This window comes from Vulpes lagopus, chromosome 5 (assembly GCF_018345385.1).
Source record: "Vulpes lagopus strain Blue_001 chromosome 5, ASM1834538v1, whole genome shotgun sequence".
Taxonomy (NCBI): domain Eukaryota; kingdom Metazoa; phylum Chordata; class Mammalia; order Carnivora; family Canidae; genus Vulpes; species Vulpes lagopus.
The window spans coordinates 57,026,029-57,041,323 of NC_054828.1; the positions used below are offsets into that span (position 1 = coordinate 57,026,029).

At 39.7% G+C, this 15,295-nt stretch overlaps 1 protein-coding gene across 4 annotated transcripts in view; it reads left to right on the plus strand.

Annotated features, from left to right (window-relative positions):
- PTPRR (protein tyrosine phosphatase receptor type R) overlaps window positions 1-15,295 on the plus strand; it is a 235,325-nt gene that overhangs the window by 123,897 nt on the left and 96,133 nt on the right. Inside the window, exons 3-5 of one of the 4 annotated variants that reach the window (XM_041757500.1) lie at window positions 4,102-4,215; window positions 6,841-6,996; window positions 14,183-14,293. In XM_041757500.1, the coding sequence (XP_041613434.1) occupies window positions 4,102-4,215; window positions 6,841-6,996; window positions 14,183-14,293 (381 nt within the window). Of the gene's footprint in view, window positions 1-4,101; window positions 4,216-4,668; window positions 4,735-6,840; window positions 6,997-13,803; window positions 13,917-13,965; window positions 14,065-14,182; window positions 14,294-15,295 lie in introns of those variants that run through there. The other 3 variants (XM_041757503.1, XM_041757502.1, XM_041757501.1) reach the window with 3 other exon arrangements.

Here is a 15,295-nt window from a genome sequence, read left to right on the forward strand (position 1 = left end):
AAGATTGGCAGCCCATGAAGATTCTATTCAAACAGTCCGGATGGCCATGATGGTGCTCTGAACCAAGATGGCAGAAATATAGACGAAGATGGACTCATCAGTCAAGAGATATTTAGAAGTAAAATATATGGAACTTGAGAATTAATTGGATGTCATGATGGTGGGATGAAGGATGAGGAAAAAGAGCCAAGCCAAAATGACTTTCTATATAGAATATAGAAATAGAGGTAAATGTGGTCACAGCTGGGGAGAGGGAAAACGGCAAGTTCGGTTTGGGTGATATTGAGTGTGAAGTGGAAGTGGAACATTCGGGTAGAGGGAAGCAGGTGTAAAATTCTGAGAAGGGTGGGAACGTGAAATATGGAAATAAAAATAAGATACCATCTAAGTAATAGCAGAGGACAACAAGAGTTGTCAGAAGGGACTGGGTAATTGCATAAAATGCACCTGATAGGTCAGGGTTTTCCACTTGTTTCAAAGACATAAACAGATATTTTTGCTTTTATTCCTGGAATTCACTTGACAGTATAACTTCTAGCCAAAATGGGAAGGCTCCTTGCCAATAATGTGGAGTTGGAAATCCCAGGTAGCGATGAGCACACAAAGTTAGAGATGAGGCAAATTCCTCCTGAGGCGTGGTCCTGAGGAAGCTGTATTCCTTTGTGGCTGTTGGGAACTGACACTGGACATCTCTGAGGGGCTTCGGGGGCATCTCTCTAGGAAAAAAGATGGCCATTTGTCTGGCCTTCCCCATCCTCCTGGAGCCACTGGGTGTGGTCCTGGCTCTTCCGGGGGTTGATCAGATGGCAGATCAGGTTGCATTACATCAGTAGGGTCTATTTAGAAACCTGCCCCCTCTTCTGGGCAAAAATAATTCAAGTGTTCTTTAAAAATAAATTACTAAAAGCCAATCACATGCTTATAATTTAAACATAATGCTGGTGCCTTGGTTTAATCCATTCTACTGCACCAATTTATGTCTAAGGTTCATAGGCATCAGTTACTTTAGTGGACAATCTGGTGACCAAAAAAAGAAAGTCTTATTACAAAGCAGTACTCCTTTTTGTGGGGTTGTGGAATTGCTAGGAGCCAGGTAGGGAGTGGGGGGAGAACCTAGGCCCCAGGTAAAGAGAATTGACTCAGGGATCTCTTAACAAGGCAGAGGCCCAATAAATTTAAATACAGAAGGAGTTTGAAATCTTTGAATTTTTAAATATGTTCCATTTTTTCTGTATATGTATTTCTAGTATCAATAAAATACTCAATTGCTTTTGGGTAATAACTATTTGCAGTATTTACGACTGCGAAATGGCTTATGATTTGCATTTGGAAAGAGCACTTGAATCTCTTGAAATTAAAAGCTTAAATCATTTGTATGTTAAATAGCACAAATGCCTAAATGGGTTTAGAATTCAGACTCAGATATATCTTGTGTTATTTTGTGGTAACTCTGAAGTTGTGACACTGCTGTTATTGCCATGGAAATTTATATTCTATCATAGTAGTTATGATTTCACATAATTAGATGAAAAGAAGCTTTGTGTCTGTAGCATCTACCCAGAAGGAAGGAGAGAACGTATGTTCTCTAGCTACAGGAATTCATGTACTTTGATTTTCTCTGAAATAAAATTCTCATTTTGTCTAGAGTCCTTTGTTTTTCTTCAGTGGCACTCATATAGAATGTCTGGCACATGCAAGACCCTCAAGCATGTATTTACTTGTTTGTACTTCATTTTAGCATCACAGCTTTATGGGCAATAGTCAGAAATACATGCCAGCTTTTCTCAGGCAAGCAGAGAACTGAGGCAGATTATCCAAATGTTTTGATGCCATGAGCCAGTTGATTGCAATTTTTAAACTAATTACTTCAACTCACTTCTCTACTTTAGTTAGGTAGTCTTAATTTCTGTTTTAAGTGCACAGCTTTTGCCTGCTTGGAAAGTGGGCACTCTGAGTCATTTTTAATCTTGACTTCCCATTCCACTTCCATTTGCCATTTTAATCTGAGGAACTTAGACTTTAATACTGTTTCCACAGTGACAAGCTTCGAGCTAATCATGGCCCTGGGAATTGAGTTCTCAAGTGTGTACACAACCCCCTTGATTCTCAGTTCCCAGCGTAGACTCTCGGCTCCAAATGCTGCCCGTGGGGATCAGGAGCAGTGCCTGCCTGACAAACACTGGGGGTGAGCCAGAAGTCAGTGTTTCCTAATCAGCATTTGCGGGAACCGAGGAACCCATCTTTGGTCTTGCAAAGAGCAAGAAGTAAGATACTGCTCAGTGCAATATCTCATATCGTTGCCAGTTTCCGCAGGCTTGCAGAGCCAAGAGGAAGGAAGCCTCTGCTTCTCAGAACCGCCAGGTGGACTGAGTTTTTTTCATATCTCTTGGATTTTCCTTAAAGCATGCTTCCATAGAACGTAAAGCAGGCTTGAAAATATAATATTTGCTCCCTTTCTGCATTTCCAGATCCAACTCATCTCATCTTTAGGGGTGAGCTCAAGTCTCACTTTCTGTATTCAATTGTATTGGAAAGAACTCTATAGAAAAGTACAGAGAATATATAGCAGACAATTATGTACTATCTGATGGTTTGTATTAATTTAAAAAGTATCTCTGATGGTTTTGATATGGCTTTGCTACCATCCCCCAGCATAATTCTTTTCCCCTTCCCAGAAGCAAGTTGTACCATATCATGGGACTGTTAGCTAAATTTTTTAAACGGTTGTGCCTTTTCTGGATCTCAGTTGTTTGCAAGGAGTCCAATTCCAGCTTCCTAACATGACCAACCTTTATGACCCCTGACCCGGTGCAAGCATTAAAAGATCCCAAGGTGTAAAAGCAGTCTGGAGCTCCAGCTGGGTCTGCCATTTTGACCAGGAACCATTCACTTCTTTTGACCTCCCCAACTCCCTCTCATTCCGATAGCATTTGGGCATTTGGTCCAGTTGCCAATCACTTATTTTGTACTAACTTTATGTATAGAAGCTGTATCATATTCTTAAAAAAAAAAACGATAAATTCTCAAAAACGGTTCCATTCTCCTTTTACAACAATCTGTGAAAAGGTCCTCTGAGAGTTTTTGGACCACAGTAGATTATGCGTGTAAGCCAATCTCTTTATCAGGGAAGCGTGCACAGAGAAGTGTGCTTCACTTCATAGAATAGATGGTATTGCAACCATCCAACAGTTATTGATGTAGTTATTGATGTATCAATATACAATACAATATTGATGTACTAAGATAATTGATGTAGTCAATAACTATTGAATATAATTATTGATAACTGACCACAGCCAAGTTAGTGAACTACTATTATTTCACTACAAGATATGCATGAAGGTTTGGTTTCCCCATCTCGCAAAGTATCTATCTCAAATGATCAGGATGCATTTTTGAAAATACATAGTTAACTAGTTCATGTTTTAAGAGTAGTGATAGTACCTTTGGCTTAAATAAAGGCTGTATTATTAATTTTGTAAATTGATTTGTGTTTAAGGCATTTTTAAATATTTAGTTGTCTTTTTTTCCAAGTTAACCTGAAAATTAAGAGTATTTGCTCAAACAATTGAATAACAATTGCTTACCTTAGACCAAGTTATCAATACCATTGGCTTCCATGCCAGAGTTTGAAAATGCATTATTGCGCCTTTTTCTTTTGCCTTGCACTAGCAGCAGATCACTATTTAGAGGAACTGCCAAGCCTGGCATTATGGAACTTACCCAGCACGTGACTATGTGTGAGCACAAATTAAAGATGTCCCAAGGCCTGGATTACTGAAATGTAGGAGGCCATATATTCCATTCTGTCTTCTGGACTCACACTGAAGACCAGCACATGTTTCAGTAAAATTCCTTATGAATTGATTATTCATTTGCATTATTTATTATGACGAATTGCACCATCTTTTTAACTAACACCATTTAAAATTTCACTTAAAATGTCCCAGTAATTTGATCTCCGCTAAAAATGCAATAAAGCACCACGAGTGTGAATTGATCAGTCACAGAAATTGTTGCGGCCAGTCATCAGTCAGGAACTGCATGTCTTGAACCACAGATTTGCTGTAATTTTGACTTGTTTTTTTCTATATTTTTCAGACACTGCAAATGGATGTAAACAGGCTGAACATAACCTTGCTTCGGATATTCCGCCAGGGAGTGGCCGCAGCTTTAGGACTCTTACCGCAGCAAGTACACATCAACCGCCTCATTGTAAGATGCCTACATCTTGCTTTCCCAGAGTTCCAACTTTGATTTTCATTAAAGGCTTTGATAATAAAGAACACCCATGCTATCACTCTATGGCCCATGAGCCAAAGCTGGCATACCACCTGTCTTTGGCGAGGAAAGTTTTATTGGAACAAGCCACACCCATCTGTTCCCATATTGACTATGGCTGGTTTCATGCTACAATGGCAGTATTGAGTAGTTGTGACAGGTTTTTGGCTAAACTGAAAGCTAAAATATGTGCTGGCTGGCCTTTTGCAGAAAAAGTTTGTGGACCCTCTCCTAGTTCAAGGCTGCCTACTACCCAACACCAGTCCCAAAAGATTCTCCCTAAGAGTGAAAGCTTCTACATCAGTTAAGACACTGTCTCCAGACAGTAATTATTAAAACCCCTCAAGTGCATCAGGATGAAGGATAGTGAATTCACAAGACAGAGGATTTAGAATAAAGAGTAAAGAAGAACCGGTCCTCAAGGACAGCACCCCAAATGGAACGCAAGAATGGGTAATGCTGAAAAGTCAGGAGAGCACTTAGATGAGTATCTGGGGTGGGGACGAGGAAACCCGAAGGATCCTTTGTAGGGGGCCCATGTCAGACCTAGCTATCAATCACCCACGTCCTTTCTTTCCCCATTCCCTCAGTGTTTGGGAACCTTGATGTCATCCAACTACATGTTCCCATCTACACATGGAGGTGGATGTGAGCATAGGGCAGAGAAAGACAAATTCAAATCATATGATCTCTTTGTAAAAAAAGCTAATTACCTAAGGTTCTTGTGAAGAGGGACTTTGGCATCTTCGTACATCCTACTGTATGTTCTCCTTGCTGTAAATTCTTATGCTCCTGCTTGAGTTCATCTTTCTCTTTCATAGGTATCTGCATTTTCAGCTAAGGAGAAGAATTTGCCTTTGGTTTTGGCTTAGAGTTTTTGTTTCACTTCCTTTTTTATGTGTGTGTGGGGGTGAGTTGTTTCGGGCCCCCTAATAACTTCTATCCTGTGAATCAACTATTTCTTGGGACTAAGTAGACTTTAAAAAACAAACAAGCAAACCACCGAAGTTTATAACACAGTACCCCCGATGAGGAAATACAACTAGCCCCAGTATCCTGAAAGAGTTAATTTGAGGATTTGTATCCAGGGCATAGCTTGCTCAAGTGAGAAGATGTAGGTGCTATAGCTGTTTTACATCTACACCTAAACTGTGTGTGCCTGTGCTTAGATATACTTTTATGTGTAGATTTAAGGAGCGTAATAGCTCTTTGCAGGGACAAGAGGATTATCACACCCAGGGAGGTATGTGCTCCTCCTCAGAGAATGTCAGTGGCCTTTATATGAGTCTGTTTCTAAGATCACTTATTATAATAAGTGGAGCTCCGGTGATGCCTAAAGTGGCCGAGCACAGTGATTAAGAGCGCGTGCTTTGGCAGCTGTAGACAGGACTGTCCTCTGTCTCCAGCTTGGCCAGACCCCAGTGTGTGACCTCAGGCAGGCCACTTAGGTTTCTTTATCTGCAAAGCGCCCATAACTGGAATACCTCTACCCTGGAGGCGTTCTGAGCATTAAATCAGATTATAGATGTAAGGTACGCGGGAGCGTCAGGCACCAGACAAGTGATCTGTTCCTACTATTGTTGTTATTAGGTCAGAAACTATTTAAGTTATTATAGACAGGTGTCACATCAGCATTATGCTATATGAAGTCATTATCCGATGTCCTCTGCAGACACAGAGATGGTTTTTTCCCTGGATTGTGAGAGGTACACTGAGGCCTGCATGTTAGTGTCTGTGCTGCCAAAGCAAGCATGACACTGCGTTTCATACCCAGCTGAGCTTATGACAAATCACATTGAAAGAACGTTTGCTAGCATGGACCACAGAGAAAAGACCAAGAGCGATGCCCTCTTCAAGTGCCTTGTAGAAGTTGTGAAGGAGAGGTGACAATGCTATTGTGTGGTGTTCAGTCTCTCGTGTGCGCATGTGGCATATCAGTCATCTAGGGTGAGAAATCCTCCGTTACCATGTCAGCTAATGAGGTCATGCTACCAGGTAATACTCAGAGGAAAGTACCATGATTATTATTGCACAGTATACGCGCTTCTACCGAGGGTAGATTTTTAAGGTATAATATATTTGAGGTAAAGGACAGGAGCAAGGAAGCAACTTCCAAGCTCATCTAGCCTCAGATTCCTTAGTTAGTCCAGCCTTCAGGTTAATACGAGTCAGAAAAATATATGGAGCAGTGATGTCTGACAGTGGTACTATGGTATCAGGGTTTATTTAATTTATTTGGTTTTTAAAACGCTTCCATACACACAACGACTCTGGGCACATCTGAATGCTGTATTTCAAAAATTACAGTATGCAGTGGAAATTAAGCCAGCATCCAGTGAAATACAAAGTTACAAATCTTGAAAGAAAGCCATTGGAAGAGTCCAGGCTTTGGGCCGATGATATTAAGTGTGATACATAACTAACAAATGTGATCTCCAGGATGCCTTTGGAGACCCTGGGGTTCTGATTTTCTTTAATGATTCTAGAGAAAAGGTGAGAACACTTCCTGAAGCTGTGTACAATGTCTGTTAACATACACAAATAATCTGCTTTTACTAGGAAAAGAAGAACAGTGTTGAACTATTTGTGTCTCCTATAAACCGAAAAGCAGGAATTCCTGATGCCCTGCCATCGGAGGAAGTGCTGCGTTCACTCAATATAAATGTTTTACATCAGAGTTTATCCCAATTTGGAATTATAGAAGTCTCCCCTGAGGTATGTTGTTCATGGAATATTTCATTTAGAAAATGTGCACGGTTAGCATGACAGGGTAACTCGATCCCAGGAGGCGTCGAAATGAAAGCTGTTTATTGCGTGTTATTTGATAATAAAAATCTCCCTAAGGGTCAGAAATCTCTGATCTTCATACTCAGTATGTTTATTCCTTAAGGAAATTTATTTTCACATCAAAGATCCACTCCGAGACACTTTCTCCTCCAAATCTTTACGGCCTTGTAACTTATTTTGACTTATCCAGTAAATTCTATGGAAGGAAAGCCATTTGGATATACTTGTCAGGTGATTACTTGACACTGAAATCTCAAAGAAGAACCACCCCTGTATCTTTCTCCCCTAACAGGTGTGCTCCTCACCGCCTTCATTGTCGTAATAGTCACCAGATACTCACCTCTGTCCACAACCTTGGAATTTGAAATGCATTTTTGCTCGTTTTGTTTTCTGATTTCTGATTTCTGAAACCTAATTTCAAGAACTCTGGATATTGTCGTCCATAAATTGGGCATTTTTTAAGTTGCTCTCACCATCCAGATTTGTTCTCTAAATTTGGCCCTTTATAAATTGTCCCCACCGTCTCCAACATCCTCTCTTGAGTAAATTCTGTCCCTTTTTCTACTTCTTCTGCTTCATCTCAACGTAACAAACTCTCTGGAATGATCATCATCCTGAATAGATGTAATTAAATCCACAGAATCATAGAATCAGACTCTGGGGGAGGTATGTGAATGTTTTATAAATGCAGAAGGAGGTAGGGCCCCTAGAAATTAAGTGACTTCATCAAAGTGACGAGTAAGTGAGGTAGAAAACCAACATTTGACGTCTAGACATCTTAATGCCTAGTCTCTTCCCCTTTGCAGGAAAGCACAAAGCCTCGCATTTCAGCAGCTATCACAGGTGTAGTATAAAAAGCTCTGATGTGGGACTGAATTTGAGGGGCGCCTGGTGACTCAGTGATTGAGCATCTGCCTTTGGCTCAGGTCGTGATCCCGGGGTCCTGAGATGGAGTCCCACATTGGGCTCCACATTAGGTCCACAATAGACCACAGGTCTGCAGTGAGCCTGCTTCTCCCTCTGCCTGTGTCTCTGTCTCTCTCTGTGTCTCTCATGAGTAAGTAAATAAATCAAATCTTAAAAAAAAACAAAAAAACAAAAACGAGTTTGAGTTCCAAACCAGCACTTACGGTGCACGTGACCTTAGGCAGGTGATTTAATCTCTGCGAGAATAAGTCTGTCTGCCTAGTATCGGCCTCTCTGAGCCTCAGTTTCTTCTTTTCCAAAATGGGTCTAGTAAAAAGAAAAAAAAAGGCATAGCCTCTATCTTATAGACTTGAAATGTGAATTAAATTTTAGAAATCTACATGAAAATCCTCACCTAGAGTGGGCACCATATATAATTTGAATGCAGGACAATTTTTTATTGGCAGAATGAAGATGTATTCCATCATTGACCACGACTGTAACAACAGCCTCCATCTGGTCTTGCTGCATTTAGTTTTGCTCCCTCCCTGCCCTCTCTGTGCTCTGTCCCCCGCCCCAACACACATACAGGGGATTTTTCTCTCTTGCCGCACACAGTGATCTTTCTAAAAGCAAATCTGGCCCTGCCCTCCTTAGGTCATGATTCTTCTATGGCTTCCTAAACGCTATAGAATCGGGTCTGGATTTCTTAATATGATATAAGGTCTGATTGTTGAACAACACCCTCCTAGTTTATGCTTCAGCAACTCCAGACTCAGTAGGTACCGGGACACCCCCATACTGTCTCTTCCCTCCGGGCTTGTGCATATGTTGACCCATCTGTACAACTTTCGTGTTGCAAGTTCAGTCTACTACGTAGCAGAGCCTTCCCTTGTGCCTCCACAGATGTGGGTGCTTGCTTTGTGTTTTCATCGAGCTTAGCACCAAAAGCCCTGTTCTGTCTCGGTCTTCAAATCTATTTCTACACACCAGGTTCCTTGAGAGCATGTGCCATTTCATTGGATCTGTTCTCTCATTCCCTTCTTCAGTACCTGGCATATAATGCGCACTCGAGGGGCCTAAGTGCTGGGCTAGGTAATATCCACCGTCAGACAAACAGATGAATAAACAAATAAATGAAAACAAATAAAATATGATTTTTTTTTCTTTCAATGAGCTTCTGTTCTTGTGGAGCAAATAAGATGTAAGCAGCTGAGGAGGATACAGGGGGAGGTGTATGGTAACGTTACCACCCCGAGCCACAGGAGCTTTGAGGAAGAAGAGGCCATGTCCTGCCTTAGAGAGGCCAGGGAAAGAATCCATATGAGCTTCAACCCCCAAACCCCTCCCTAGCCCTAACTGCATGTGACTCTGAAGAGCCTCCCTCCTGTTATCGAACCAAACCCCATTTCCCTATGTAGGCCCTCGACAGACTGCCTTGCACATCATCTCACTCAGGACAATTTTTTCAAAATTTAAAAAGACCATTGGGTTCATGTATTCTTCTTCCTGTAAGCTTTCAGTGAATATTATAAGCATTCCTCCCTGTTGCTTTATTCTGAGTTTAAATGCCATCCTGAACGCTTTAGGAATACAGCAGCTTAATGAGTCATCCAGATTTGCAAACCAAGAGAAGCTCACCCAAAAAAAAAAAGGTTAAAATCAGGTATTTGTCCTTCAACACACCTCAGCCCAGTGACGATGAGGAGCTTGTCACAGAACTGTTAACCCACCATAGACCACAGGTCCGTACTGCCCTTGAGCAATGGAAATGTATTTGATGGTCAAAACGTGATATGTTTTATGAAAATGTAGGAAGTTAGAAATCTAGGAAATCTAGAATCTAGAAAATGTTACATTGTAGGAGACTAGGAAGTATTTTAGTTGTATAGAAGAGGCGTTTCACCAAGGACAGATGGATTATTTGAGGCTTTTGTTGAGGGAGTTCTAGAATCGGTCCAGCATTACCCTCTCTGCCCTGAAACTCTAATGCAGAAGGAAGAGAAAGCCACCTCCAGTCATGGGGAGCCTCAGCCACACAGCATCCAGAGGGGCACCACGGAGGCATCTGTTGGTATTTGTTTAAGCTGGTAACAGTATTCTGTGAGTCTCCCCATTTCTCTGTTCATCTTTGTCATTAATGTGTGACAAAAGCTTAGGCCCCAACCTATTCTTTCCCATTTTTATCCCAAAATGATAGCTGTGCTGTAGTAACTAACATTTCGATTAACAGGAAAAAAAAAAAAAAAAGGAATATTGGTATTTTGGTTTTTCATCCTTTATCTGGATTATAGAATATTGTGAATGATGTCTTAAAGCATCCATTTCTAAACTTATCTAAAATTACTTTCAGGGAAGGACATGTTTTTTGTCATTGCCATTTCCGTATTTGCTTGATTTTTTTTTTTTAATTAGTGATGACTCTTGGAAAACAAAAATACCAGAGAATTATTTTTATTTATTCATCTGTTTTCACTTTGAACCTGAGTTTTTTAGGAGAAAAGACATTATTTCTTTTATATGTTTTTATGACCTAGAACGATGTAGGCACGTCAATATTATTTTACTATAAGATGCTGTTGCCTAGTAAGTTACATCTTAAGGAAATAGAATGAAATTCATTATTTTAGTTTATACTTTTAAATTTTATGAAATTAATTTTAAAAATTAATTTATGAAAAAATTAATTTATGAAATTAATCTTAAATTTTTTAATTAATTAATTAATATCTATTGAAATAGCAAGCTCTGCACTGAATGAAAAAAACATTTAGGATTTGCTGATGTCGTTTAATTGAAAATCGTTGCAGTTTGACAGGTCTTATGTCTCAAAGGAGAAAGTTGACTTCTTTAAATAACAGGCCAAAAAAATAAAAATAAAAAATAACAGGCCAATTTGCTGAGTGATACTTTCATAGAATATTTCCAAAGAGAAAAAAACATACCAAATAAATATATGCCATAACCCATGAGTATGGTGATTGTTCCTCGAAACTAGAACATTAGCCAGCAATCTAAAGAATTAGAGTTCTGGCTATACAATGCAGAGGAGGAATAGAATTAATGCTAACCTGCGTCAGATCATTCAGAATGACTGTTCACTTTGTGGATAATACAGTGGGAATTTGGCATTGATCAAACAAAATTACATTGTTGTAGGATACACCCCATTTATCTGCCTAATTCAATCAATTAACCAGATAATTTATAATATTTCCATTTCATTCTTATTCTGTGTGCTTCATCTCTTCTCAAAAGATATATCTCCTGAAGCCTCTGTATCATTTCTCCTCGCATTTGGGATGTCTCCCACCACTTGGGATCAGAATTGGTTTTAAAAAAAAAAAAAACCAACAAGACAAGGATAGTGCATCAAATTATTAAACAGGACATAGAGAAGTCATGTGACGGATACAGGAAACTGCCCAAATTTGAAGTAATAAGATAAAACACAACCCAGCAGCTCCTTTCACTGCAACGAAGTTAAAGGGCAAAGCGATGTAGGTAGATGCAGCTATGAAATACAAGGTAAAGATGATATAGTGGCTTTAGGCTCGACCTGGCTGTAGAACCTCTGAATTATTGAACCCTCAGCCCCTTGACAAAATATAAAGGCATCACATTAACCTTATGCAAAGGTTAGATTGCAGATTAATGTGGATTATAATCTTTTGACTTGTGGGATCTTAACAAACTTTTCCATTTATTACCCTGTCCTTATCAATTTTTTTACATCTCTGTACAAATACAGCAGTGCTCAGCAGTAATAGCATGACTCAGAAGGAAATCTATTTACCAAGAAAGTGCACTGACTAAGTTCTAGGAGTTCAAAACATGTGCCTTTCTAACTGGGAGTTGGGGGGGGGGGCAGGTAGGAGGTTAATTCTTCCATCATCACCACTTTAGTTAAAAGAGAAAAGAAAACAGATTTGTCTTAGGCAGAAAGGAACATGTTGATATTCCAGGAGGTGTCGAACTATAGCAGAAAAAAGAAAAAGAAATGAACCAAATCAGGTTAGGAACACAAAATCTCTTTCCACCCACCTAACCACCCCTTTTTATCCAACTTTTACATGAACTAAAGCTCAGATCCTCATACTTAAATCTGACAAGTTTAGGCTGCCTACTTGAAGGCTTAACTCATTTGCTTTTATAGCAAGCAATAGATGTTATTTAGTTGCCTGTAAAAAAAAAAACCTCATTTCCATATGTATACCTGATTCCTACAAGAGTTTTCTTTTCTATTAGTTTCCAGCTATGTTTTCAGGAGTATTATATTAAATATGATCTGGCTGAGGGCAGAGTAAAAGACAAGTCACCACTTGAATCCAAGACTTCCTTTCCGGCAGGATTCTTGGTTTCCAGTCATTTCATCAAGCAAGTGTTTTCAGATTCTCCCTCAACTTACACCTTACATATTTTTTACATATATGCAAATCATTTCTTATATCCATGAACTTATCTGTGTCTTAGGAAGTAGGCAAGATGTGGTGATGAGCATATAAATGTTTTATAAGCAAATAGAAACTTGACTCCTTCAAGCAATAGGAGTCTGCCTCAGGTCAATTTTTTTTTTTTTTAAGATTTTACTTATTTATTCATGAGAGACACAGAGACAGAGGCAGAGACACAGGCAGAGGGAGCGGGGAGCCCGATGTGGGACTCGATCCCAGGACCCCAGGATCATGACCTGAGTTGAAGGCGGCCGTTCAACCGCGGAGCCCCCCAGCCGTCCCTGCCTCAGGTCATTTTTATCATCACAACTGAACCCTAAGATCTTTTCTGTTCTGTTTTGTTCCCCAGCAACACTTACTGGAGTTCCAGGATAAAAGTTTTCACAAAGTATTTTTTTAAGGCAAATATTTTTTTTGTCTATTACAAATGTTAAATGTATTTTATTTTTTTTTAAAGTCTTGAAAAATAAAAAATAAAGTCTTGAAAAATAATTAACAATGATCTCAAAGTTCAGACACCTACAAGAATAGATTTCTGTTCAAGGCCTTTTTTTTTTTTTTTTTTTTGAGACAACTATTGATTTCCCATAATCCTGTGGTTGACTGGGATCAGCTCGGTGGATCCTCTCTTCCACGAAGTAGAGGCTGAAGTCACCCCGGCGGTGACATTAAGCCATGTGCTCACCTGCCCAGGATAACCTCTCATTCTCTGCAGCCTCTCTCCATGTGACTTTCCATCATTCAACATCCTGTTGCTCAAGTCTCTCTTAATTGTTGGAGACACTATCCAAGGACAGATGAGGATTCTTGCTCAAGGGAGTAAAGGGCACACTTTACCAAAGTGGAATTTTAGAGAAGCAGAAGCATTTGACTTGATTTAACCCTTATGTTTCTCCTACCTGTAGACCTTTGGTTTCAAGCTAACGTTTCCTTAGCTCTAAATCTGTAAATCTCACTGAATTATAAAATTTAATGGCATTCTAACGTGTGATACCAAATAGGTATGAAACTAAGGCATTCATTCACATTTTATTCAGCTTCTCCTCCTCCCTCCCACCCACTAAGTAGTAAGAAAAAAAAATCTGAAAAGCACAAATAAAACTACATATTTTACCTTTTATTACCAAGCAGTTCTGGACTTTGTGTCTTGTTCCCTGTTGCTTTTAAATAAAATATAATCTCCTAACAATCTGTACGGTCGACGTGAACTTCAATCAGATTTTGACAACGTAGACTGCATTGAAAGAAAAAAATAAAAAATAAAAAGGTTTTATGAAAGAGGAGAAAAAAAGAAGGAAATGATGCTGACATTGTGGCTCTGTTTATAAAGGCATCGTGAGATCTTGTTTGCACCTGTTTCACTTTTGTTTGAAAGTCAAGAGCAGGGAGTCGGGGTTGTGGGAGGGGCCTTGGAGCAGAGCAAGGAAAGCTGCAGAAGCAATTGCCTCAACACAGCAAAGAACAGAACTCTTTTATTTTATGAGCCAGGTAACTTCGAAGAGAGGCTGTTGGAGGGGTGTTGACGAAGGCCAGGCCCTAGTAGGCCACGTGAGGCAGGCTTGCTCTCCTGCAGGGGATCAAGCCACCTGTCATGAGTGAGGACCCCGCCTTAGAGACGCGGCCGGCAGCGGGGGATGTAGGTGTGCTGCTCTGCACTGCATGCGATAAAGCTAAAAATACGCTGAGTGTCTGATAAGAATGCCAGTCTCCTCAAACTCTCATTTAACATCGGACTTTCTGTTTTGCTTTTAAAGAAAAATGTTTTACAAGGGCAGCACGAAGCGGACAAAATCTGGAGCAAAGAAGGATTTTACGCTGTTGTCATTTTTCTCAGCATCTTTGTTATTATAGTAACGTGTTTGATGGTAAGTTTGCTTCTTTATATATTTTATCCCTTCCTGAGCCACTGCTTAAGAGTACTGGATACATGGACATGCAAATGAATGTTGAAAAGCCTGGGAACAGAAGAAGCAAGGTGATGGTCCTGTTAGATTGGGAATCTTCTGACCTGACAGGTAGAGGGAATCCTGTGGAATTAAGGATTCTGACCTGCAGAGTAAGGCCTCGGTTGCCCGGAGGCTTTTAGTAACCCCATCAACCTGGAATGAAGCTTTAGAAAGTGTATTGCCCAGGTCCCGGGAGCCCTCGAAGTCATTCAGATCTCATGGGCACACTTTGGGCTCACTCTATTTCTTCTTTTATATAACCTTTGTGGAACTCAGGAAAAATTTTAAAAGGAAACATGTCTTAGGGGCAGGCTTACATCTTGGATAGTGCTGATTTCTTTATTTTTTAAAGGACCTAGATAGCATTCTATGAAATTCTAGGCATTAAAAGGAGATGAGTATAGGCTCAAAAGCTGGAGGATTCACTGCCAACTAAATTTTTGGGTGAATGAATACAAAAAGTATTGTATACGAAAATATACACTGCAAATAGTTCTATAAATTACCAATTACAAGTGTGTAGCCTTTGAAAGTGTATTTCTAGTTTAAAAAAAAAAAAAACAAAGGAACCCAGAATAAACCCACTCAATTAGGCAGTGCTATTTGGTGTTGAATGAGTTAAGGGCTACTTTTCAAATACTTTGGTAAGATTTCCTATTCTTTTAAAAATTCTGTGATGTAATTTAAAATATTTGAAGTTTTACCAATGGGTTTTAATATTTTTTTCTTTGTGCTACATTCTTTTTTAATTTTGTACATTTTCAAAAATATCTGTTCCTTAGCTTTTAAATGCCCCCGAAAACACATCACAGTACTCACCCTTTCCACATCCAACAGTGTTGCTAAGTGTTTTTTTGGTTTCTGTTCGTTTATGCTTCCCCTGCTGGGAAGAGGTTGATGTTAGAAAGATTAGGGCTGGGT